At 36.7% G+C, this 25,000-nt stretch overlaps 1 protein-coding gene across 21 annotated transcripts in view; it reads right to left on the bottom strand.

Annotated features, from left to right (window-relative positions):
* Positions 1-25,000, bottom strand: part of kst (spectrin beta chain, non-erythrocytic 5 kst) — a 45,129-nt gene that overhangs the window by 7,765 nt on the left and 12,364 nt on the right. For 2 of the 21 annotated variants that reach the window (XM_070135412.1, XM_070135413.1), the window contains 35 exons: positions 24,654-24,731; positions 23,949-24,180; positions 23,604-23,777; positions 23,219-23,443; positions 22,892-23,074; positions 22,490-22,662; positions 22,140-22,363; positions 21,820-22,007; positions 21,475-21,677; positions 20,834-21,347; positions 20,468-20,599; positions 20,186-20,320; positions 18,873-19,287; positions 18,557-18,690; positions 18,140-18,396; positions 17,787-17,973; positions 17,370-17,570; positions 16,973-17,203; positions 16,514-16,828; positions 16,123-16,203; positions 15,801-15,962; positions 15,491-15,681; positions 15,089-15,377; positions 14,660-14,842; positions 14,372-14,494; positions 13,996-14,129; positions 11,595-11,687; positions 10,193-10,323; positions 7,575-7,796; positions 7,263-7,401; positions 6,732-6,867; positions 4,803-4,994; positions 4,212-4,338; positions 3,908-4,000; positions 1,373-1,648 (listed from right to left, as the gene is read on the bottom strand). In XM_070135412.1, coding sequence (XP_069991513.1) covers positions 1,373-1,648; positions 3,908-4,000; positions 4,212-4,338; positions 4,803-4,994; positions 6,732-6,867; positions 7,263-7,401; positions 7,575-7,796; positions 10,193-10,323; positions 11,595-11,687; positions 13,996-14,129; positions 14,372-14,494; positions 14,660-14,842; positions 15,089-15,377; positions 15,491-15,681; positions 15,801-15,962; positions 16,123-16,203; positions 16,514-16,828; positions 16,973-17,203; positions 17,370-17,570; positions 17,787-17,973; positions 18,140-18,396; positions 18,557-18,690; positions 18,873-19,287; positions 20,186-20,320; positions 20,468-20,599; positions 20,834-21,347; positions 21,475-21,677; positions 21,820-22,007; positions 22,140-22,363; positions 22,490-22,662; positions 22,892-23,074; positions 23,219-23,443; positions 23,604-23,777; positions 23,949-24,180; positions 24,654-24,731 — 6,773 coding nt within the window. Of the gene's footprint in view, positions 1-1,372; positions 1,649-3,256; positions 3,328-3,907; positions 4,001-4,211; positions 4,339-4,802; positions 5,636-6,731; positions 6,868-7,262; positions 7,402-7,574; positions 7,797-9,898; positions 9,914-10,192; positions 10,324-11,594; positions 11,688-13,995; positions 14,130-14,371; positions 14,495-14,659; positions 14,843-15,088; positions 15,378-15,490; positions 15,682-15,800; positions 15,963-16,122; positions 16,204-16,513; positions 16,829-16,972; positions 17,204-17,369; positions 17,571-17,786; positions 17,974-18,139; positions 18,397-18,556; positions 18,691-18,872; positions 19,288-20,185; positions 20,321-20,467; positions 20,600-20,833; positions 21,348-21,474; positions 21,678-21,819; positions 22,008-22,139; positions 22,364-22,489; positions 22,663-22,891; positions 23,075-23,218; positions 23,444-23,603; positions 23,778-23,948; positions 24,181-24,653; positions 24,732-25,000 lie in introns of all 21 variants that reach the window. The other 19 variants (XM_070135414.1, XM_070135418.1, XR_011399353.1 and 16 more) reach the window with 19 other exon arrangements.

Below are 25,000 nucleotides of genomic sequence, written 5' to 3'. Positions count from 1 at the left end.
TATATATATATATATATATATATATATATATATATATATATATATATATATATATATATATATATATATATATATATATATATATATATATCTTACATTTCTCTCCTCTCTCCCTCTCGCTCTCTCCCTTGCTTCCTCCTTCCTGCTTCCTCTCCTCTCCCTCCTTTTGCTTCCTCTCTCTCTTTGTTTCCTTTCCTCTCTCTCTGCGTCCTTCTGCGTCCTTTTCTCTTTGTTTCCTTTCTCTCTCTCTCTGTTTTTCTCTCTCTCTCTTTCTCTCCTCTGTTTCTCTCTCTCTCTCTGTTTTCTCTCTCTTTCTCTCTTTGTTTCTCTCTTTGTTTCTGCCTCTCTTTGTCTTTCTCTTGTATCTCTCTCTCTCCTTTGTGTCTCCCTTTGTGTGTCTCTCTCTCTCTTGTGTCTCTCTCTCTCTCTCTCTCTCTCTCTGTCTCCTCCCCTTGTGTCTCCTCTCTCTCCTGTGTCTCTCTCTCTCTTCAGTAGTCTCTCCTCCTGTACCTCCTCTCTTATCTCCCTCCTTGTGCCTCCCTCTCCTCTGGTGTCCTCCTTCTTGTCCCCTTGCCCTCTCTTCTTGAAAATCTCCTCCTCATGTCCCTCTCTTTGTAGGCCTTCTTAAAGTGTCTCTCTTCCCTTCTTTTGCGGTCTTCTTCCTTCTTGCTCTCCTTTTCTTTGAAACTTCCTTCCTTCCTTCTTGTTCTCCTTCTCTCTTCCTTCATTTTTCTTCTTCTGTTTTTTCCTCTCTCCTTTTGCCTTCCTTCTATCTTCTTTTTTGCGCCTTCCTTTATGTCTCTCTGAGTTTCTTGATCTCTCTCTCTCTTTCTCTCTGTGTCTTTCTCTCTCTCTCCTCTAATTCCTCCCTAAAATCTCTCTCTCCCCCTCCTCTCTCTCTCTCCCTCTAACCTTCCTTGCTCCTCTCCCCTTCCTTTGCCTCCTCCCTCCGCCTCTGCTCTCCTCCCTCTTGTCTCCTTCTTCCTCCTTTGTTCCTTCCTCCTTTATCTCTCCTTCCTCTCTCTCTGCTGCTTCCTTTTGAGCTTTCTCTTTGTTTTTCTCTTTCTCTTTGTTTCTCTCTTTCTTTCTTTCTTCTCAGCTTTCAAAACTCTTTGTTTGACAAACACACACACACGCACGCAGATACTTCAATTGCACATTATCTGCTAATCCTTGGAATTCCCCTCTTAACCTACATGTTGAAAATACACTTAACTCAAATCCACTAATTACATTATATTAATATATATGCCAACACATAATTACAGCAAAAGCACATTGACATTAACACAGCTACAAGCAGGACAAACAGCAGTTGGGAACTAAGTACTGTCAGCACCAAGGCTGGTGAATGAATGAAGCAGCAACTGACCCTGTGAGGTGTATGCATACTGGTGGTGGGTCACCCGAGTCATCTGGGAGGAATAGTGGGTGCCCTGTCCCATGTGGTGCTGGGCTACCTGCTGATGGTGGTGGCTAACTGTGTGACCCATCGGCTGCCCGTAGTGCGGCCCACCCCCATGATGGGGCATGCTAGGCTGGTGTGGCCCACCCACCCACGTGTGCTCTGTGTACCTGGCCCGGCTAGGGGGCACGGGGGGTCGGGCCATCACCAGAGGAGGGGCTGAACTGGGCAGTGGGGGCAGGTCTGCAGAGAAGCCACCAACTCAACGACAAACACATTACCACAAGTTGCAGTGTGGACAAAAAGACAGGCACACAAACAAAAACAAAACAAAAAAACATACAGAACACAAAAACTTGCAAAAGGCCACTGACATAAAGCTTGCACAAAAGCAGGAGATGCAGATTATGGAGGCTATGTGGGACAGATGAAGTGAGTCTTGTGAGAAACAAGCCTACAACTGGTCCAAACTTTGTAGTGTTTATTATAGTCTTACATAAGCAAAGTACAAGGACAGACAACTTCTATATTTTTCAAGAAATAATGCACCATTGCAAGTATAATACAAAATGTAAACATAGATGTGGAACTCTATTTTCTATATTTAATCACCATCATAAATGGCTACTACAAAAATGCCTCAAGGCTTCAGATGAATTCTATGTTGTTTGGGAACTTGATCCCTAGAATGTAAATTAGTGGCTCTATCAGGACCTAATTATTACTTAACCTAACCCTTTTAATGATCTTGATTTGAATTCATAGGGATAGAGAGCAATAACTACAAAAAAAATGCATATCAACCCATAATTACAATTATTTTTATACAAAACCTTAAAATACTTTAGTAACTCGACACCATTATCACCAAAGAATATATACACACCAAGGATTAATATATAATTACAACCCTATAATGGGAAAATTTATGTACAGTGTGTAAAGTAGATTTCAATAATGGCCTACAATCTTTGCAAAGGGAGCCATTATCAGTGACAATGAGGACTTGCATATATATATATATATCTGATGAAGAAAACTGCTAACGAATTTGTTACTGATAGTTTTACTTCTGATAGTCTATTAGGAGCAGAGGATGAATGTCAAAAATTTAGAGTAATAAATATGAGAGAAGAGCACTTAGAATTTAAACAAAAGGTTGCCATCCATTGAAAGAAGGTACAAGATGATTTCAATTACATAGTCTGTACAGAGAGAGAATTTCTTAAGACATGTAAAGGATGGAAAAAAATCAACATGTGAATAATGTTCATGAAGAATTTATGTATGAAAATGTACGGACAATTATGAGTAAAAAGCAAGATTAGAAAAAGTGAGAGATGGAGAAAAAGGAAATGAAAAGTTTTTATTCACACAAAAGAAAAAAAAATGTTGAAAATGCATGACTGAGAATGAATAAATTTACAGAGCAAGATGTGTATTAGACACATATCAATTAAATTACCCCAGAATTAAATGTAATTCACTAGAGTATCAAAAAATTCTGCTGGAGGTTCAAGTGAGATGTGTGCATCACAGCTCTTGCCTTATGAAGTTATCCATTCACATTTATAACATTTCGACATATAAAAGGCAAGAAAAATGGGAGAAGATCTCAGCAAGGAGCAAGGAAAACAAGGAGAGAGGAAAGGAAAAGTTGACAACAGACAGAAAAAACTACGATCTCTCCTAAGTAAGGTGAGAAAAAAAGTTACTTTCCCTACTAAAAGCAGAAAAAAGTGCTCATCCAACATCTAATGTGTAACATATGGTGGTGCAAATCCTGGTCACAGGTGCATAAAACATGTGTTGAGTGATGAGAAGCATAGATATTTTCTTTGTTTCTTTTACCATGAGGTGAAAAATGGTTTAGTTCTGCATCAGCATCTTCTGCGTGAACTCTGGCAGTCCATCTTATGAGACTGTGGTCAAAGAATATATCTCATTCTTTGTAACTTTTATTTCTTTGTAGAATGTAGGCCCTCATGTGAACTACTAGTTTATCTATTACTAAGTTCAGAACTAAATTGCTAAACATGCAACTTCTGCCATACTCCAATTACAGTATTTACTGCAATGTGTGCCTTTTGCAGTAACTGTTAGGGTGCTACATTTAAAATAATAACATTTTATAAATATCTCCCACAAACTAATTTAAAATGTGAACAATACAAATGAAAAAGCTGTGAATTAATACATTCTGGTAAACAACTCGTTTATCTTATAATCTTTTTGAAGGACTTCATCGAGACTTATTATGAATTAATACACATGCTTTCCCACTACTTAATTTTGTCTGTCTTGTTACAAGTACTGGTGGCAGGAATCCTTAAAATTAACCACACATATATCTAACAATCTAACAATGCTCACATGCTAAAACAAATCATGCTAATATCTTTGTATCAGCATTTATAGATTTACAGGGAACAAGGCAAAGTTCTCATGACAAGAATGCAAATCAAAACACAAAAAATGTATACGGGGGACAGAAACACTTACCGTCACCATTCATGTTTTCAGATGAATCCCGTCTGTGTCCATTGGGTCTGTCTGGTGGGTAATTTTGGTAAGCGTTCTCAGGAGGAGTTACCTCTGTAAAGATTCAACTACATTAGCCCCAAATCTGTAACATACTAATTTCCCTTGAACTCTTAGATTAATACTTCTGCCTTTGACTAGAAAATACACTTTCTTGATAAAAAAGAAAAACTAAAAAAGAAAGAAAAAAAGAAAAAAGTTATTAAATAAATGTAAAATAAAACATTTGTAAATCTTAATTACTGCATTATGTAAAAGAACTCACCGTAAGATGGAACAACAGAAATGCGGTTTTGGTAAATAGGGCCCTCCTCTCCTAGGGATGAGCGCGATGACCTATTACTACTCGAACTGCAACGGGGAGGCACTGGCGGTTTTGTCTTATCCTGCATCTGATAAAAGACAAGATTTTGATTTAGTTTTGTGGCTTGTCATAGATCTTCTAGATGCATCTGAAACACTAGAGCAAATTTACAGAAATCCTATTCAGCAGAGACTTAAAAAGTGAGAGAAATATTTTTAAGTAATTAATTTGGTTGATGCATAATGATTACAAGATAAAATGGTAAATCATAGTTTCCAATACAGCTTATAAGAAATATCTGAAAAATGGAAAATATAATAAATGAGTTTTAATATATCATAAAAATCTAACTTTTATCTTGCTATGGATTTTCATATAATTTTAAAAACATACAATATCAATAATATAAAGTTTTAATAAATACTGTTGCTTTCTAGGGCAAATCTCATTACAAAAACAAATATTCTGTCGGCAAACACCTTGTCCCTTAGACCATTACCGCACCGTAATGGGAGAGGCAAGAGGACAGGTTTACATGCTCGGCGTACTCACATGCTCCAGGTTCGCATACAGGGGATTGTCAAGGGCCTGTGAGTGTGGCCTTGTGGGGTCTAGGCCTCCTCCAGCCCCCTGCGGATGGGAGCTCACAGCCCCACGGTGACGGACTTCAGGGGTGGAGTGGCCAGAAGAGTTGTCCGAGTCCCGGGAAGGAACTGCCACCAGGTCGCTGCCCACATCCCCTTCCTGTCACATGCAACATGGCAACATTCCAACAACAACATGACACAAACCCAAGACATTCATCAAGGCACAAAGGTGGCAGTGGTGGTGGCATATTGGAAAAAGTTGGGAAATAAAACAAACATGAGACACCATGTATGATTTGTAGCAGAAAAGAGACTAAAGATGTTCCTTGAAGGGTAGAGGAAAATGCTAAGAAATGTGCAAATGGGTGGATGTAAAGCAAGTTTGTGTAGAAATGGCTAGGAAGAGAGAATGTGCTGAAAATGCATGTTACTGAAAGTGCTGCAACTGAATATCTAATTTTAAAAATTAAAATATTCTATTGACTATTTACTAGGAATATCTTTTTAACAGTTAAAAGTATTTGCCAGTTAATGTAGGCAGGATACTGGTATCCGAAATCATACTCTGACAGACATACAGTCTATTGAACACAATTTTTAAGGTGAAGCTTGAGTTTCCAAGTTTTTTAAAAGCTCAAGCCAAGGAATTGCAATCATGGAATCATCGCACATCTATCACTTTTAAGCATTTACATGCGAGAATTAAACATCATATCTAATTTGACACAAGGAATTAGAAGTATAAAAAATTAGGTTAAGTGGGAACATTTGGAAGGAATCTTAGGAAGATGGGGAGACCTGTAAAAAGATAAAAGACTTTCATAAGGAGAAAGCAGTGTTGTGAGAAATGAGTGAACTTAAAGAGTCAAGAGGAAAACACATGGCTAAACTACAGACGGTGATCACTGAGCCGACTGTAACAGTGCATGGAACTTAGTAAATGTGTTGAGAAGTTGCTCAAAGTCAAACATGGCCATCAAGTATTGCAACTTGATTAGATATTCCATTTAACATCCACAATAACATCTCAGCTATAATACTAATAAAAGCCACAGAATGGTGGACATGGTGTAATCATCAGGCTGGCTATGCATGCCTTTCTGAGATAATGAAAGAATAATAAATGTAATGCAAAAGTATTGGAAAATGAAAACACATTCCCTTCTCGTCAGGAAACCACTCACTACACACTAAAAATACAAGAAGAAAATTATACACTAATACACAACTAAAACACAAGAAAAGTATAAGTTGAACAGCCTGCAGTCTTTTAAGCAGGTTCCGACTAACAACTGTTTCCTTCTTCAAATGCTGAGTGGTTCCTGGCAGAAGGTCTATGTGCTACCTTGAAACCAGGCAGAAAAGGCCTATATTCCATGAGATCAGTGCAAGAGGTCCCACATTCCTTTCATTGGTGACACTTTATAATTTGAATATAAAAAAAAGAGATAACACATATGAATGAATACCGTCTCTACTTAACAATCATTCAAGACATGAAAATTATTTTGACAGAAGTTACACCAAATAGAAAAGTAATACTTTGAAAACATAATCATTATTGTCATGCAGATCTACACAAAGAACAGGTGATTACTACTAATACAGCCAAAAATAATAATAACAATAAATAAACAAATTACCTCCACATTTGAAAGGAGAAGCAGTGACTGAGGCAACTAAGGAACCATATTACCAAAGAGGGGTTAAAGACATCCCACATCAAAGGGATGTGAACGCCCTTTCAACCAACATCTGATTTACCATCCTGGCTTCAGTCCAGACCCTAGGGTCCCTCCAAAATGATGCATTACGAGACTGACCTGAGCCATATGGTAAATATCAAGAGAGCTGGTGATTAACCCCATGACCAAGTTATATGCAAAGGACTAACCTTGTGGTTGTCATAGGACATGAGCTGCATAGAAGGAGGAAGCTGAGCGTGGAACCCTAATTTGGTCACCCATTCCTCCAGGTTCTCATCAGACTCAGCCAAAAAGAGGTATTCGGCGTTGTCCCTTGTAATAACCCTGGTTGAGGAGGAAAGGTTTGTTACAAAGGAAGTTTTGCCACTGTTGTTCTAAGAATTGTTCTTAAGAAACTATAGTTTGTGGCTCATATGTTAGGAAAAGGAGAAAATGTTCTAAAAATATATTCTAGTAAGTAGAAAGATGTTAGATGTAACAGATCACACTTAGCATGATATTAGAATATATATCATCTTTGCATTTTACTTCTATGTTCAATATCAAAACCAGACAGTATTTGCAAACACACCCAGAAAATCACATAAAACACATAATGGAGGTGTACACCTATAATTAGCTAAGGAGTCAAAAACACTAGTTTAAATGATAAAGAGCTTAGCAACCTGCTCCAGTTCACACACACACCTAGTTCCATTCCCTTTTGATTCCCAACTTACCTGAATACATGCTTCTTCTTGGTATAATCTTCCGCTTTCTCTACTCCTGCTTGGTGAATAGAAATGGGGGACGATGCAGCCTTCTGGTCGTAGAAGTCTTCCTCATCCTTGAAGAAGCATAGCAACTGGCCACAGAGAACTAGATGCGGAGAAAGTTTAATATTAAGTAACTAAGTATGATATAAGACTATACTCTATAGCAATTAAACATGTATTGTACTTGCACTACTATTAGAATTATAGTATAATCATTCCTTTACAAAAAATGAAAAAGAAAAGAAAAGCAAAGACAAGAAAAATGAAAAAAATCACCTGTATAGAACGTCTTCCACGATCTGATGGTTGCCTTCTTGCCTCCACTCTGCAACTCCTGCTTGCGCTCAAGGTAGCCCTGGATTTCAACAGGTGGGAGGTTAGCCATGTTCTCCATGCGCTTGTGCTTTCGGAAACTCTGCGTTCTTCGTCTTGTGGTGAAGCTAGGCGTTCTCTTGGGTTTCTTCAGGTCAACTTTCATGCTCTCTGCCCTCTTGATATCTATTAAAATACATGTTACCTTTAATATCCAGAAGTTTTATTTTCTAAAAACCATTTCTTTAAACTTCCTCCTACTCCCAAGAGTGAATAACTATGCATGATTGATTTTCACATCATTAGTATATCACTTTTTCCCTTAAACTGATATCTGGTAATTATTTTTTTAGCGCTGCTGCGAAGTTAATGAATATCTGACATATAAGATAGATTGAAATATATTAGAAAACCATGAACTTAAAAGGCTTAATATATATATATCACTACATAACAGCAAATCTAGACTTAATTCATCTGAGCTATCTAACTACAAAAAACGTAAATGCATCTATCACTTTAACTCTAAAACTGAAAGAACGTAGCACAAGCACTAGCAATCACAAAGTGCTACTGTAAGCAAAATTTGGATTCTTTATGGTAAAAGCCAATATTTAATATAATGTTAAAGTGTTACAAAAATCACTTAAAAAAAAAAAGGACAACAACAACCATAATCACAAATGAAGAAAACAAAGGAATACTTTGATTAATCAATTAAAAACCAACACCAATTATTCTTGCAAAAGAAAATAATCAATGACACATGCATAATTATTCTTGCGTAAATGGAAGTAATGAACTTTAAAAAGTGACACCGCAAAAAGACAAAAACAGAAAATCAATCAACTTCAATATAGAAAAAAAAAAAAAAAAAAAACATGCTCAAAAACATATTCAAAACCAGAAACAGAACGCAATCAACACTGAAAATTCCAAAAAGAAAAACAAATTAAAACACCACATGCTTTCCAAACAATGAGTAAACTTTGAGTGTCATGGCACCAGGTCTCCCTTTTCAGTATAAGGTATAAATCTCTTAAGTGACCCATTCATGCACCATTGTGTTATGACTTGTTTCTCCTAATGGTAATCCCTCCTCTGTCACTGCAGATAGGATCCTCATAGATATCTGATCGGACTGATGAACAGACATCCTCATTCAAGTTAGGTAACCTTAATAACTGGGTTGAATCATTTAGAGGTTAAGGTCTCATACAATATGATTAAGGCTGGTTATTCAACGGCAGTATCACACATTTTGAGTGCTAACGTTCAACATGTGCCGTTCTCTCAAGGCTACCAATTCTCTTTGCTAGAACAAATGTTCCTTACACATCTCTGCTGAACTATAACTTTCTCAAGAAGCATTAAACCTAGGACACATGAGTAAATAAAACTGTAAAAGACAACATTAGCAAAAGCAATCATATTGCATAAAAAAATGGAGAGAACTTAGCATGTGAACAGCAAGACCTTGTAAAGGTTGTAAAAATTAAAATTTAACTTATAACAGAGAAAATTATGGCAAAGGAGGGTCTACAGCATATATTAACAGCTACAATACACTCACGAGTAAATATGAAACAAAAGTGAATAAATTACATTAGATCCAGAAAAGTTCTCTTTTTATCTTTATCTTTGCTTTATTTTCTAAATGTAATGTAACTGTTAATATGATAGGCTAAGTCATTTTTTTCATCATTTCTTCTTCTGTTGTATTCTTGAATATCATTTGTTTTTTAACTCTTACCTATTCTTGGAGATCCTTTGACACTCAACTATGATTTGCAATACAGTCATGTTTTTTTCCCATCTGTAATTTTTCTATTACACAAGAACAAAATTATTATCTCATAACTAAAACGCACACCTTTTTTCTTCTCTCACATACCAAATACAAACCAATAAATAAATAAATAACTGACATCATGTGTCTTAATATCAAAGGTCATGATTTAGGTTGATATTTAAAATTTTACTCCAAAATGCTAGCCAAGCTATTAGCAAAACCCTAATTCATCTGGCTTGCTGCAGTAGTAGGTATACCTCTCCATAATAGGACACTACATTATTTACCTCTTTTACCATAAATTTTGAATTTTATCTATAGAACAACCACACAAGCTTGTTAATTTGAAAATTCTGGAACTCTTTTAATTGCATTCCGATTTTATCATTACAGCTTACAACAAAAGATCACACCAACTGCTTTATTTGGCTAATTTACAGAGAAGGACTGATTATGGAATATCATTCATATTAGAAACACAAATTCCGCAACTTACTTAAAATCTGCCAAACTGTTTTCAAATACAAATGAAGTACAATTAGAAAATGTCCAACTCATACACAAAATATGTATATAAACTGCTTGTTATGTCCATGAATATCTTGATAGATATATGCATGTATATATATATGAAGTAAGAACACAAATATCTATATATGATAAAACAAAAACAGAGGTACGACACAAATCAATAGAGGCCAACGCCCCATACTGGCGCTGACCAGGAATCAATCAGAGAAAAGAGAAAAAAAATTAAAGAAAGAAAAACCCACATGCAGCATGCACTTACCAGCACCTCTGTTAGAAGGACTCGCCCGGAACAGTTCCTGGCGAAGACTGTTACCTCTCTTTAGGCTGCTAAGGCTGGTCTGCGATCCTGATCTCGGAAGTCCGCCTCCATCTGGTACCTCCAGCGCTTTTCTGTTGGATTTCATCATTGTTAGCCAAAGAGTGTGTTCTTGTGTGCATCTATACTTCACCAAGATCATTCATCCATTACTTGTTCCTCTTATTAGAAGTGTATGTATATATTAAGGGGAACAATTACTCCTTGTATAAGTTATGGGGTAATGCAAGTTTATTTTTTAAGTGTTTACATTGCATTTTTAGACCAGCAACACTGCTGATGGCATACATTTTTTTTTAAATTTTGGTGAAGTATAGATCCGAAGACATTGAAAGTTCATTAAAACCATAAAGGATGTTTATACTTATATTTTTGAATAATATGTATGTTGTTTGACTTGTTTGATTAGTAATATAATTAAATCACTGTTATGGTATTTTCCATATTCTGCATTTTTGTTAGTCACATTGCTGTGTGCTACATAAAAGACACTGTGCAAAATGCATTCTTTTAATCATTGTTGGTTTAATTTTTTAATAAATGCTTTTTGTTTTTTAATGATTTTCCCTTCACCAAGCAAGTACAAAAAATACAAGATATATATTTATTCACTTATTCTGTCCCATGCTCCCTTTTACAAAGTAAATGAAAAAAGGAAGAATTACACCACCACCATTAATTTTTTTACATAGACATACATGAAAGGTTATACCCAGCAACCACCATGAGTGAACTAAATGATGCAAAACAGACATTCAAAAATGCTTTTTTTTTATTAGATGCCTTTTACGATCACTTACCAAAAGGCCTTCTAATCTGGCTATTAAAACCTCCAAAATGCATGTCAAAAGTCTTTCAAGTGCAAGTCAAAGACTGTGATGCTTGATTACATGAGATAAGCAATGTTTGTTCATTCTTCCTTTCCATAAAAACCTTTCACATTGTAATCAACAATACACAATTCCTTACAAGATAAGCTCAAGGACAATTTTGCCTAATATGTATTTAAGAACATACAATTTTTTTCATATAGTTGAAGAACCTTATGTTATATGCAAATGTTCAACCCTGCCTTTTATAAACCTGAATTTGTTTACTCATAACAGTCAGTATAGTGTCTGTCCACATCTCTAAGAGAAAAGAGAAAAAATAGGTTGGTTTGCATATGTCCCATAAGTTTCCGTCCATGATGCACTATAGCACTATACCCCCATGTTGGCCACTTTTTAAACACGAAGCGTTGTTTATCAAACATCAAAAATTCTCAGAAGCTGTGCCGATGCGAGGCCAGACCAGGTGCTCCAGGCATGATTTTTTGTCTTTTAATCGATTAGTGCATCTGTACCTTACAAAAACCTCTCCCAGAGAACTTGAGCGCATCCGGTACCTTGGGTGACCCTCAGGAGTGCTCGCTGTCTCAGCTTCCTCAGAGCTGGAACTGTGTGGGTGGTGCAAGGTCAAGTGAGGTCAAAGGTTAAGTTAGGTCACAGGTGCAGAGAGAGGTCAGGGAAACATGCGTGAGGTTTGAGGAGAAACATTACTGAATCAGGCAATAATGAAAAATAAATAAATAAATAAATAAAATGAGGGAAAAGAGGGAGGGAAAAAAATACTGGAAATCCAAGGGCATTCTAAAAACTAAACATAAAAAGATGAAATTAAAAAAACATATATACTGTATAAATATACATCAAGAAGTCATGCAGTCCTGTCAATAAAGGTATTTATACAATGCAAACCACACAACTGTCCATCCCAAAATGCAATATACAATACTAATATGACTGCATGCAATGGTTAAAATAAGATGCTAGATACAAGGTGCAAATTAATATGCGAGAGAGTTGAATAGATACAATGTGGTAGAGGTCCATATTTTAATCTACAGGCTTAAAGAGATGTAAATAAGTGAATCATCAACAAATGGCTTTATCATCATGAAAGGGTCAAGCAGGAAAGAGAAACAGTAGATGGAGAATTCATTATAAAGCCGGCTAATACTGTACAAATACTTATAATGCATGAACATAACAGCACATGTGAATCACATTGAGACCAAGAGCTGTGAAAGACTGAAATGCAATAAATTAAAAGGCATAAAAAAGTAGAATAAACTTGACAAGGGGGGGGGGAGTGAGTGGGTGGATATGAATGAAGCTTACAGACGGCAAAGTGGGATGGATCAGCGTGAGGATGGAGAAAAATAAAGAGGAACAATGACGACTTCTAAGGCAAAGGATTCTCGGTAAGCTTTACTTTAAGGTGTAGCTAGATCTAAGAAAAAGAATTTATCTTTAGCAAAACAAACTCAGGCAAGATTATGATATTCAAGTAAGAAAAAAAGGGAATACTGAAATAAAATCATACACAGGAATAAGAAAAAAAATTAGTACAGTTAATACATGTCAAACAAAATCTTAAAGAAAACAAACTAATAATACTGGCTAAAAAATATACTGAAAATTAAAAAAATCATACACTACAATGGGTCAAAAATGAATAAATTTATTGCTCCCCAACTGACTACATTCCCTAAATTCTCTAATGTTTATAAACTTATTTCAGAAACTTTGACAATTTTTTACTTAGGCTGAACTATTTTCCCATTTTACAAAAAAAGAAGGAAAAGAAATAAAAATGTTACATCTGTTTAAATAAAAAATTATTAAAAAATCCCTCACAAGCATTTTCACTTCATCCTTTGATCTTTTTTGACCCATAAAAGAAGCATGTAACAAAAGGGGAAAATAAATAAAATCAGAAAAGTTCATGCAAATTCCTTTGAGGCAAAAGAATAAAACAAATTAACAAAACGATAATAATAAATAAATCGCTGAATGAAAAATCAAATCGAGCATGGAAAAGATCAAAAACAAAATGCAAGCAGGAGTGCAAGTGAAAAGAAAAGATGCCTTTTACCTCGTGACCAAAACACTCTCACTGTCTTTTTCGGAGAGGCTGTTTTTATGTCCTTGTCATAATTCCTTGCGTGAAAGTCAATCTTCGTGGATTTATTCTTTATATATCTACCCTACCAGTTTTAAGGGTTTACTTTATTTTTTTAAAGATTTAAAGTATTTTCATTTTAGGGCCTTGTTCTTCATTCTTTGAGTAAGTCACTCATAATATATTCACAAATATATATACATGTGTCTACATATATAAATAGAAAAATATACACTTATGAATTTTTTTTTAAGCTATCTTCTTTGCTTCCCTCCTTTTTCAAAGAATTAAAATTAGCTATAATTTTGTTTCCCTCATTTGTTAAATAATCTACACAGGTCAATTTACTATCTGCTATTTACTTTAATGCATACTGAGAGGGTTAGAAAGATCTTTTAATATGTATAATGGTGTCCATACATGCTGCACATTTTTTGTACTAGTCTATGGACTATATAAATAGGCATGTTGGCAAATTCTATTCAAAATGCACTTTTTAAAAAGTGGAAACAAGGAATGGCATACTGTGTAGCTCATACATTAAATGCTGATCTTGGTGGTGTACTTTCTTTCTACAATTTCTAAATTAAGTAAATGAAAACATATGCGCATGCTGAAAACCTGTTCATTTTCCATTTCTTCTCATCAGGTAAGAAATCAATTAACCCCAGGTAGTGAAAAAAGTAAAAAAATTAACAGATTGAAACACTGGTAAATGGAAAAAAATAGGAAGAAAAAGAGTAAGAAATACTGAGTGAGAGAGAGGCTGACCACAACAAAGGTTATTCACAACACCATACCTCGACTGTGAATCCTGATCTCTACTGGGTGACTTGGCATATTCCCCATTCATGGACAAGCGGACGCGCTCCATGTCCTCCTTGGTGAACTTGATCTCTTGAGTTCGACGTCTTTCATCTTCCCGGCGACGTTCCTGTTTCAAGTATTTTTATCCTTTTACCAAAGTTCTCTAAGGACCTTGTGTGGTAATAACCATTTTATCTTCTCTTACTTGCTGCCTTTCCTCTTTCTTGTAAGTAAATATTCAAGTCTTCTTGTATTACAACAAGACCTATCCACCTATATGAATTGAATGTTACATGTGACTATGTGAATATACTACATCCAACTCATGGAATCTGACTGTTACATTTGGCAAAGTGGTTGGTAGCTTACGTCTGTAATACGCTGGACTTCCTTTCTCTTCATGTTCTCCATACGTTCCTGTTCCTTTCTTGCCACTTCTGCCTTCCTGGCATCCTCCTCACGTTTCTTCTGAGCTTGGAATTCTGCTTCAATCTATAATAAAATCAATGAAAGAAAAGTATATATGAACTTGCCTTTAACTGAACTTTATAGTTTAACACATGCTAAAAGTAATGGAGTGAACATAAAAAAAACTATGCCTCAGAAAGAATGAAAGAAAAAAGGAAAAAACACATTAACCCTCTGTCAAACACTAACCATGGTGAACCTCTTGATTGGTTCAAGTTTATCTTCCTGAGCATCAATGGTCTTGAGGAAGTCATCATGGCGGCGAATCAGCTCCTCCACCTCGAGGATGGAGTCTCCCATCTGGTCATCTCTAACAACAGACTCACGAGACTCTATCCAGGCCTCAAATACCTGTGTGTCTCGTAGGAAGACCTGGTGAAAAAAAGAAGATTAAATTAGTATTCAGATTAGAAAAATTACAAGAATTTTCTTTCTTTCCCTTTCAGATGACTTTTTTCAGGATAGGGAAATTAAGCAAAAGTTTACAAACAAAAACATATTATCTACTTCTATTTCTCAACTGCATATTTTTGCTATTGTTATTATCACTCTCATCTTTATTTATTGGAGGGGGGGGGGGCTGAATAGCTAATTCATTAATCAAGAAATGACAGTTACCCTCAAATCGTGGTTGCGTTCATAAATTGAGCTTCTCATCTGCCATGTATCCAGTAACAACTTCCTTCTGGCCTCCAGCGTTGCAATCTTCTCTGATATTTCTTCTCCCATGAAATGACCCTGATCAATAAGTGCATTGCCTGCAGCACTGAATTTGTCAAAGGCATCAGCACGTGCATCAATTTCTGTCTTATATTCTTTGTGTCTTGAGATGATAGCCTCGGCACCTGGCACATCCTTTGGCAATTCTGGAGCAGTTATCTTGGCAAGAATCTCATTCAGCCAAGCCCTGTTGAGAGGAAGGGGGATGTGAGAGGTTTTTGTGAGCATTAATTATCTGTTCAACAACCTTGAACAAAATCCCAAATAAAAAATGAAGTCTACCAATATCACAATTCTTACATGAGTTCCCTGTAATCATCAAAGTATGACTGTAGTTTCTCAGCTTGGTAAAGCTTATCTTTACGCTGGGCAGACTTATCAAGGAGGTCATTCCAGGCTTCAACTGTCTCCTCATGCTTCACTGAGATGTGTTCTCTTGCATCTGGGAATAGATCCGCCAAGCGCTTTGCTTCCTCAACAACTGATTCCACCTGTGGATACATTGAACAGACTAACTTAAAACACATTTATTTTCAAATAATACAATAATCATTTAAAAAATGTAAGTCCATTAAAGACACAAAAAAAGCTGAATTAAACAAGATCATACCTGTTCTTTCACAGCAGCCAAATCTCTCTCAAAGCCTTGGTGTCTTCTTGCCAAACCTTGAATGGTCTCCAGGTCATGGCCATAATCTTCGGAGGAAATGAATGCATCTTTTTCGGCAATCCAGCTGATGGTTTCATCAGCATTGCGGTCAAATACATGCACCTGCGAGGAACATTTATAAGCAATTATTAATAAAATGAAATAAAACATACATGTTCAGTATAATCAAAACATTTTCAATATCCATTAAAATTGAGGAAAACATTGTTCTCTGGAAGTTGATATCTCTAAACAGCCACTTGAACCAGTAAATTAAACATACCTGCTTAGCTCCAGCAAGGGCCTCTTGTCTTGCAGTTGACAGTTCTTTCAGGTCATCCCACAGCTGTTGTAACTCATCCACCTGAAATAAAATTAAGTAAATCCATTTCAATTTGGTTATAATTTTCCAGTATATCATTTTCCAAAATACAAGCATACTGCAGTAATCAGAATCTTCTTAATCATTAATTCACTATGATTACTTTCAGTACCACTATATGCAATAATGAAATCAATCTAAAAAACAAACTTAAAATTCAAAACATCAAGCATTGATTTAACTCCCTCTCCATTGCTACTCGCAGCTGTTCCATTCCAAATTCCAAACAATGTGAAGAATGAGTACATGATTAAATAAAAAAAAAAAATCTTGCTCTCTGGCATATCTCTACCTTTTCCTGAATCTTTGTTGGCTCAGGATGTCCTTCATCGATAAGCACTTTAGCTTTTTCTTTAACTGTCACCAGTTTCTCCTCATTGACATTCAATGCTGTGAGGAATGACTCGAACTTCTGGATCAGGATCTCAACATGCTCTACATCTCTGCCATAGTCCTCGCTTGCTGCTATTGCCATCTGGTCATTGAGCCACTCGCCTACTTCGTCACTCTCACGCAGGAAACGGAACAGCTTCCCACTGTCCTCCAGGCGCTTGGCTCTCTTCTCTCGTAGCGTTTTCATTTCTGCATATTGCTCATTCACTTGGGTCTATAAGAGGAAGGAAATGGATATGAATTCTGTTCACCAAAGCAAAGGCTTAAAAATATATCTACATAAGCCTCATCTTTTCCCTTTTCTTCATCCATCTTTACTAAAAATGAGAAATTACTGAAAATTACTTGTTACACTTACCATTTTCTTGGTAATGTTTTCACTGTCAAAGTGTCTTCTCTCAGTAAGTTTTACACACAAGACAGATAGTTTTTCTACAGTTGTCTTGAAACTATCAAGGTCTCTTGCAACATTGTCTAGTTTCTTGATCAGAGCTCCAACAGAGGTCTCATCTTTCCCGTAATCTTGCGAGACAACAAGTGGTCTCTTTTCTCGCATCCAGGCCTCAGCTTCATTAACCTCAGAATAGAACTGCAGAGAAAAAAATGTAATAAAAATTCTTATGCATGTTTACAGGCCACTGTCAAATTTTAGCAACACATGAAGAGAAGAAATAATTATTACTAATAGCCAACTCCCTAAAAAAGGAGACATAGGGAAATGCCAATTCAGGAATAAAAGCAGATTTTTTCCTTACCATCTGAGATTCAACTGCATCCAACAGCCGGAGTCTTCTGACACTTGCTGTGTCCTTTAACTGTGAGAGCTGTGTCTGCAACTGTTTCATCTTCTCCTCAATATCTGATGACGCAAAATGTCCGGAACGGATCATCTGCTGTGATCGACTATTTACACTGTTGATGACTGGTTCATGAGACTGGATCTCTGCTTCCAAGGCCTAAAACAAGATGAAAAGGATATGTTTCATATAATTTCTTATTTGATTGTATCTTAGTGTAGGATCTTCACTGCTTTTTCTTTAAATATGGTAAATAATTCTTTTTTTTACTCTACCAAAATCTATAAAGCCAAAACAATATCAAGTTAAATTTTCAGTTCTTTCTTGAAGAAAGGGGGAGCAGGGAAGAAAAATTTTACAAGACATGCTCTTTACCTGGTGCTTCTTCTGGAGGTTCTGCACAGCTGTCAAGGAGGAGCCAAGGTCCTGGCTTGAAGCGAGGGGCTCCTTCTCTGCCACCCACAAGAGCTCATCCTCTATATCTCGCAGGAGTTGCTGGAGAAGGAGTGCATCCTCAAGATTTTCGTGGCGAATGTGTACTGGCTCATGTAAGGAGTTGTATCTGGAAGGAAAGTGAGGAAATGCTTGTTATAAATGGAAAAGGATCAATACTGTTTCATAAACAATTACCTTGACATTTGAATTGCAATTAGGAAAGAACAAAGCTACTTCTTGGTGACACTTTTATCTTTAAACAGTAATAATAAAGTTTGAATGGCAAATAATACCTCTTTGTGACTGCTTCAACCCTTTCAGTGATCTCTTCGCTCATGAAATGTTTGGCAACAGCAAATGATTGAGCCACTTCCTTTGCCTGATCCACTTCACTCTGGTGCGAAGCAATGTCATTCTCCAGTTGCTGATGCTTCTTCAGCAGACTTTGGACTGAGGTCAAGTCTCGGCCATGGTCTTCTGACTGCAGCTGCGTCTCCACATCATCCATCCAGGACTCAAGGTCATCCAAAGTGCGGTTGAAAAGGAGTGCCTAGAAGAAAAACAACCAAGGAATCTTTAAAGCAGATCATCGAAAGTAAATAAAAATACTTCACATAAATACAAAATTATCAAATATAGAATCTTTAAAAGAGATACGGCTTTATATTTTGGAATTCATATTACACACCCATAATATGTTACAGTATTACCTGGTAGGCCTCATTCAGCCTATCCTTCTTGAGCTGTGAGGAGTCCTGAAGTTGTTTCCACAGCGAATCCAATCCGTCCAGTCTTGCTTGAATTTCTTGCTCAGCATAGTGACCATTGGAAATAAGGTTCTCACCTATTGAAGAAAAAAAAAGATAAATAATCTGAATTTACAAACATTTTCTTTTTATTTAGATTCCATTGAGCAAAGAGACATGCTACTTGATCTTTTTAAAAAATCACATTTCTATCCATCTGTGTAAATGATAAACCATCATATAATACTTTATTAAAAGGAAACAAAATCAAGGCCCTCACCTTCCTGAGACACAGCACTGACACGACCCGAGTTGGCGAGGACTTCGGCCTCAAATGCCCCATGCTTCTGGATCTTGGACTGCAGGTTGGTGGGGTCTCGGTAGCTCTCATCACATGCTACCTGCAACTTCTCTGAGATCCAACCTTCCACTTCATAGATATTCCTCAAGAACTGCTGCAGCAACTTGGACTCCCTCAGCTTTAGCCTTCTCTGATGTGCTGCTTCCTTCAGGTTATCCCTCTTGGCAGTCACAACATCAAGGCGCCTTCGAATGCCATCGCTGTCATAGTGGTCATTCTTCAGCAGGTCTTTAGCGAAGATCTCCAGCTGTTCAATCTTGTTGCCCTGGGCCTCAAAGGTCTTCTCAAAGCTCTCGTGTTTCTTGATCAGCACTTCCACAGATGCCATAGAATCCTAAGAGAATAAAAAGAAAGGCTTGAAATGTTCTAATATCTTTGCAAAAAAACATTTAGCAAATACCACATTCCAAATCTCATAAAAAAGTGTCCAATGTATGATTATCATTCCTTGAAAATTTTATGATGTAATAATGACTAATAAGAATAATAACAATAACAACAACATCAATAATAATCATAATAATAATATTATCAGTAATGGTCCCCATAATCACATCCCTTACCTCATATATTGTGTTCACATTCTGTGGCATGTTAATGAAATAAAAAGACAAACACAAATAAACATCATACACAAATAGAGAACATTCAGATGTAAAGTTGAGAAGAAGAATACAAGGCTTTAAAGTTGAAAGCAAACTTTAAAACAAATCAAGAATAAGAAACACAAACCAGTCACAGAATGTGCCAATTTATTCAACTTATGGCTAATCAAGCTTGAGTTATTGATTGTTCCATAAAATCTTAGACATATACTGCAAAAGAGGAGGATCAGGTAATAACTCACATACCACTACTTGGCAAAAAATTCCTCTCAGCATTAAATATGTAATAACATTCCTGTCAGTAGTGAATATTGAATAATATATATATTTACCTATATCAACCGTGTGTTTCATAAGCAGCACTGAATCTACAACTTGTGAATATCAGGATAAACCACCCATTAAATACAATAACAAGGACACATGACTAAAGCACATAAAACATCCTTCAACTAAATAAAACATTTCTCCTCCAATAAAGGTAAAAAAAGAACAAAAGAAAAGAAAATCATAATAATAAAAGAGACATAAAGAGCATGATAAGAACATTAAGAAAAAGGGGTGTAAGGAGACATGTCCTGTTAGGTACAGTAGATCATCTTCCTTTTCCATACAAGTACAACCTACCCCAAGATCATCATTGTTGAGGAAGGCCTCCTTGCTTGCTAGCCATGAGTTGGCTTGTTCACACATCTCTAGGAAGACTTGCAACTGATGAGCCTGAGATAAGACCTTCTCACGTTCAGTCCAGAACACTGTGACCTGCAAAAGTGACCATAAATGATTGAGTTACCTTGATATGTACCTTTTAAGGGTTTATTGGATCTTCAAATGTTGAGGAGCAATATCTAAGCATTCCAATTTACTTATGAGGAATTTGCTTCAATCCATAGCAGTGGTGTAACATACCTTGCTCTTCACTTCATTCAGTGTTTCTAGGTTCACCTTGATGGATTCCTTTGCAAAATGATCATCTGCAATAAGCTTCTCACCAAATTCTTGTAGAGCTTCAAACACTTCATTTCGTCCATCAATTTCAGCCTGCAAAGAGATATTGAAGATCATCATAAGTATTACTGAGCAAAGTTAATACTTGATAATAATTTTTAAAAATAGAAACAATGAAAATATAATAATAATATATAATAATGCAAGAGTAAGCAAATAACAATAATGTAGTCAATTATAAAATAAATGACATATAAAAAATCTATTCTATATCATAATAAAATGCACAAAATGAGAGTTGCTGAATACCAGCCTTACAATACAAACCTTCTTCTCCTGATGACTCTGCAGTAGCATCTCTGCTTCTGCTGTGTTGCTGGGCAGTGGGGATGCATTCATACGGCTAACAATGTCTTCTCCCCACTTTTCCAGTTCCCGTAGATCAGCCTGGAACTTATGCAGTGTGTAAGAAAGCGAGAGCTTCTCTTTCCGGCCAAAGGAACCATCACAAAGTTTGGACCAAGCCTCTAGAACCTCAGCTTGTTTCTTGTGGATGGGATCCTTCATATCTGGGTACTTCTTGGCCAGGTTAAAGGCAGCCTTTTCATGCTCCTTGATCTTCTTTTCAATAGCCGACATATCACGGATGATGGTCTCTTGCTTCCTCTGGAGAGCCTCAACCTGGGTAAGGTCCTTACCAGTGTCTTCATTGGCAAGGATTACAGCCTTCTCGCTAATGCGTGCTTTGGTGTCATCAACATCACGGTTAAAGGCATGGATCTCCAAAGCTCCAGCAAGCTCTGTGCGGTAGGCATCAATGGCACCTTTCAGGGCCTGCCACCTACAGATAAAAAGGAGAAAAAAGTTAGTAAGCACTATATATACTAAACGACTTTTAATACAAAACATAAAATCAGCATACATAGTATTAACAAAACAAAAAGCAATCATAGTGATGGATGACTCACTTATGATTCAGTTCATTTCTTCTCTGCTCCACAGCCTTGTTGTCACCACAGCCCTGCTTTATGATCTTATCTGCTAATCTATTGATGGTTGTGAACCTGGCATCATCTACACGCATGTCAGAATCAACATCATCCAGTTTGCGGTGAAGAGCCATGCAATGCTCATAATCCTTACCAAGATCCCCTGCCTGGACCATCATTTCCTGTGGCAAAGAACACCATAAACTCAAATTCATCTAATCAAATAGGGATTATCTTTTCTAATTAGCCTCAATCTGTCAACTTCTTCAGTAAATTTATCTATCTTACCTTCACTGTGAAACAATACTAAAAACACTGACTTACCTTGTCTCTGATCCAAGCATCGACCTTCTCCACCTGAGTGTTGAATTCAAGGATGTCCTGAGCCTCCTCCAGGCCTCTGGAGTGATTCTCAGCATCAAGCACCAGCTGTGTCCACCTCTCTACAAGATGGTCTACCTCTTCCTTCACTTCAGCTGATGACTTATGCTTCTTCTTGACAAGCATTGCACCTGTGAGAAAATAATAAATTCATAAAAAAAAAAAAAATTATATTCCTTTAAAATTTTGCTAAAATTCCTTATATCTACATTTATAAGCTATTAAGATTATTCACTCATGAATTTCTCTAGAATAAAACCTACCATTTTCAGTAATTTCCTTGATCCTTGACTCGTGGGCCTGAAGTTCAGCCATAAAGGCCTGGTGCTTCTGCAGCTTCTTGACCTTGTCCTCAAAGCTGGTGACATCCTTTGTCCGTGCTGCCTCCAAATGGTTGACTTTCTCGTCAATCCACATGTTGGCATCACCTACGTCTCTGATGAACTGGGCATGAAGGAGGGCATCTTCTAGCTGCTGTTTACGTGCCCTGTTGAAAGATTATAGTCTTTATAGAAACATCCAACGTCAAAAGCCAAAAAGCTTATTAGCATTACATCAGCTTATGATCTACTGCTACTTTGAAACCTCACGATGAAAATAAAATGTAACTTACTTTGTGGCATCTTTTACACGGCCTCTTCTCAACACCACCTCATCAATACGCTTCTTGATATGTGGGGAGTCAAAGTGATTCTGTTCAATGAGCTTTGAGCCATGGTTCTTCAAAGTATCTAGCTTCTCTTCTTGGGCATACACTAGCTTCTCAAAAGCATCATGTTTCTTAACCTGTAAGCAGATGAAAAAATACCTTGTACTAATAAAACACATCTGTCTTACATCATATTTCATACCTGATTTCCTGAGTTCTGCGTATCATTTGTAAAAGGAGCTGTCCAAAACAATAAATCAATAAATTTTGCTACATATAAAAAATACTAATAGTGTGATCATCACCCGAGTAATCACCAAAACCTCAATGAATTGAATAACAAAAATACTTGAGCATCATCTTTACCTGAGCATCCACCTGTTCAATGGTTGTTCCAAAGTCAGCTGTCGACAGAGCAGCTTCTTGAGTGCTGCTGATGGTGTCAAGCTGCTTGGCATCTCTCAAGAAGAATTGGAGGTCTATCAGCTGGTCTAAGTACACCTTCTTGTGCTGCCAGGCTGCATGCAACTGGTTTCTCTCTTCAAGGACCTATTAAGCCATAAAAGGAGGATTTCAATATCAAGGTAAAAAAAAAAAACATGAGTTAAAAATGCATACTTTGCATCTCATCATATCATACCAATTGATTATTACAGTATAAAAAAAATAAAGTCATAAAAGAAAAATAATTACCTTGTTGACTCTCTCTTCCACTTCGGTACTGGCATAGTGTCTGTCCTCCACCATGATTCGTCCAGCCTCTACCACCTTGCTGAACACATCTTCACGGGCCTCAATTTCAGCCTTGATCCTCTCGTGCTCAGTCTTCAGGCCTTGAGCACTAGCAGCATCACGCACCTTCTCCTGTGCCTTCATTGTTGCCCGCAAATCACTTGACCAATTGATCAAGTTACGAGACTGTTGGATGTGAAAGTTTGTTAATTGTTTTTCTTCCGTTGTGCCTGCACTTCCACATCAAATCAACTATAAACACATGGTAGCATCAATAGTGCTAACTACATCTGTCTACACATTTATAATAAAAAAAAGGGGAGGGGGGCATTCTGTATTTCCTTACATCTGCTAAGAATCTCTGAAGGTCAGCTGCAGCATGGAGCTCCTCCTTCCTCCTTGAGGCTTTCTCTTGGAGTGTGTTCCAGTTATCAATCACAAGCGCTTGTTGTTCAGCAATATGTTCTGCATTACTGCCTGGGTAAGCTGCCTGGAGTCTTGCTGAGTCATCAACCAGTACCTAAAGAAATGGTAATATAACTCTATCATCTACAAGGCAAGTACCTCAAAATAGTTTTCTAATAAGCAAAAATTGAATAGAAATCCTATATAAAATGTCCATCATCCACCATAATTTCCTTTTTACAAAAATCACTAGGTTCATTCTAAAACAAGGTAAAGACAAACATACCTGCAACTGGGCCTCCAGAGCCACCAGGTCATTCTCAAACCCTTCATGCTTCCTGAGCAAAGACTGGACTGAGTTCACATCACGACCCAGATCCTCAGGAATGGACTTGAACTTCTCTTGAATCCTTGCCAGTGCCTCTGCCACGTCGCGGTTGAAGCGGTGGATCTCACCAGCAGCTTCCAGTTTCTGGTCCCTAGCCTCAATGTTCTCCAAGAGACTATTCCAAGCCACCCTACAATATCATGAACACACTGTTTTGACATGCTGAATGCTATTTGTGTTTGTGTTTTTCTTGTTTTCATTTTTACTTGGGGATATTTCATGCATGAGTATATACAGTGTATATGGTGCTACACACTTTTGCATTTAAGCTCAAGTACAAAAGTTAGCTCTTCTCTAGTATTTACTTCTTCAATCTAACTACAGAAATATTTAACTAAACATAAAAGCTACTTTACATAATCATACAAAATATATACATACACTTAAGAAAATGTCAGGCATTACATTTTACATTACCATTTTAATTTATGAAATATCATCGATTAACATTAATAACATCTTTAAATAACTTTAAAATAACTTCAGTACCATACTTTAAATTCCACATTACAATCTAGAATCCACTCATTAGAGAAAAATAAACAATGAAATATGGAAAACAGAAAGGAAAATCCACAAGAGGGCCGCGTGTCGTGACCTTACCGAACTTTCTTGTGGTACGCAGTCACCTGGATGGCCGGGTCCTGGCTTTTAGTAGGAGAAGAAGCCGGACTTCCCTTACTGTTAGCAAGAAGGGCACAGACAAGTTAGTCCTTAAAGTCCTTACAGATTCCCGAGAGTTACCATGATGGTACAAAAAGAAAAGAAGACAAGGCAAAAAACCTTAACCAGTTAGTAGAATCCCTTTTCTCTACCAAAAATCAAGAAACAAAACAACAACAACAAAAAAATCCAATACATGAAAAAATTTCATAACAGTTCACAAGAACCAAACCCAATCCAATACTTAAAAGACATACTTTGCACTATTTAGATTTTTTTTCAACTTC

Source organism: Penaeus vannamei, chromosome 20 (assembly GCF_042767895.1).
Source record: "Penaeus vannamei isolate JL-2024 chromosome 20, ASM4276789v1, whole genome shotgun sequence".
Lineage (NCBI taxonomy): Eukaryota > Metazoa > Arthropoda > Malacostraca > Decapoda > Penaeidae > Penaeus > Penaeus vannamei.
This window is presented reverse-complemented; position numbering and strand designations above follow the sequence as displayed.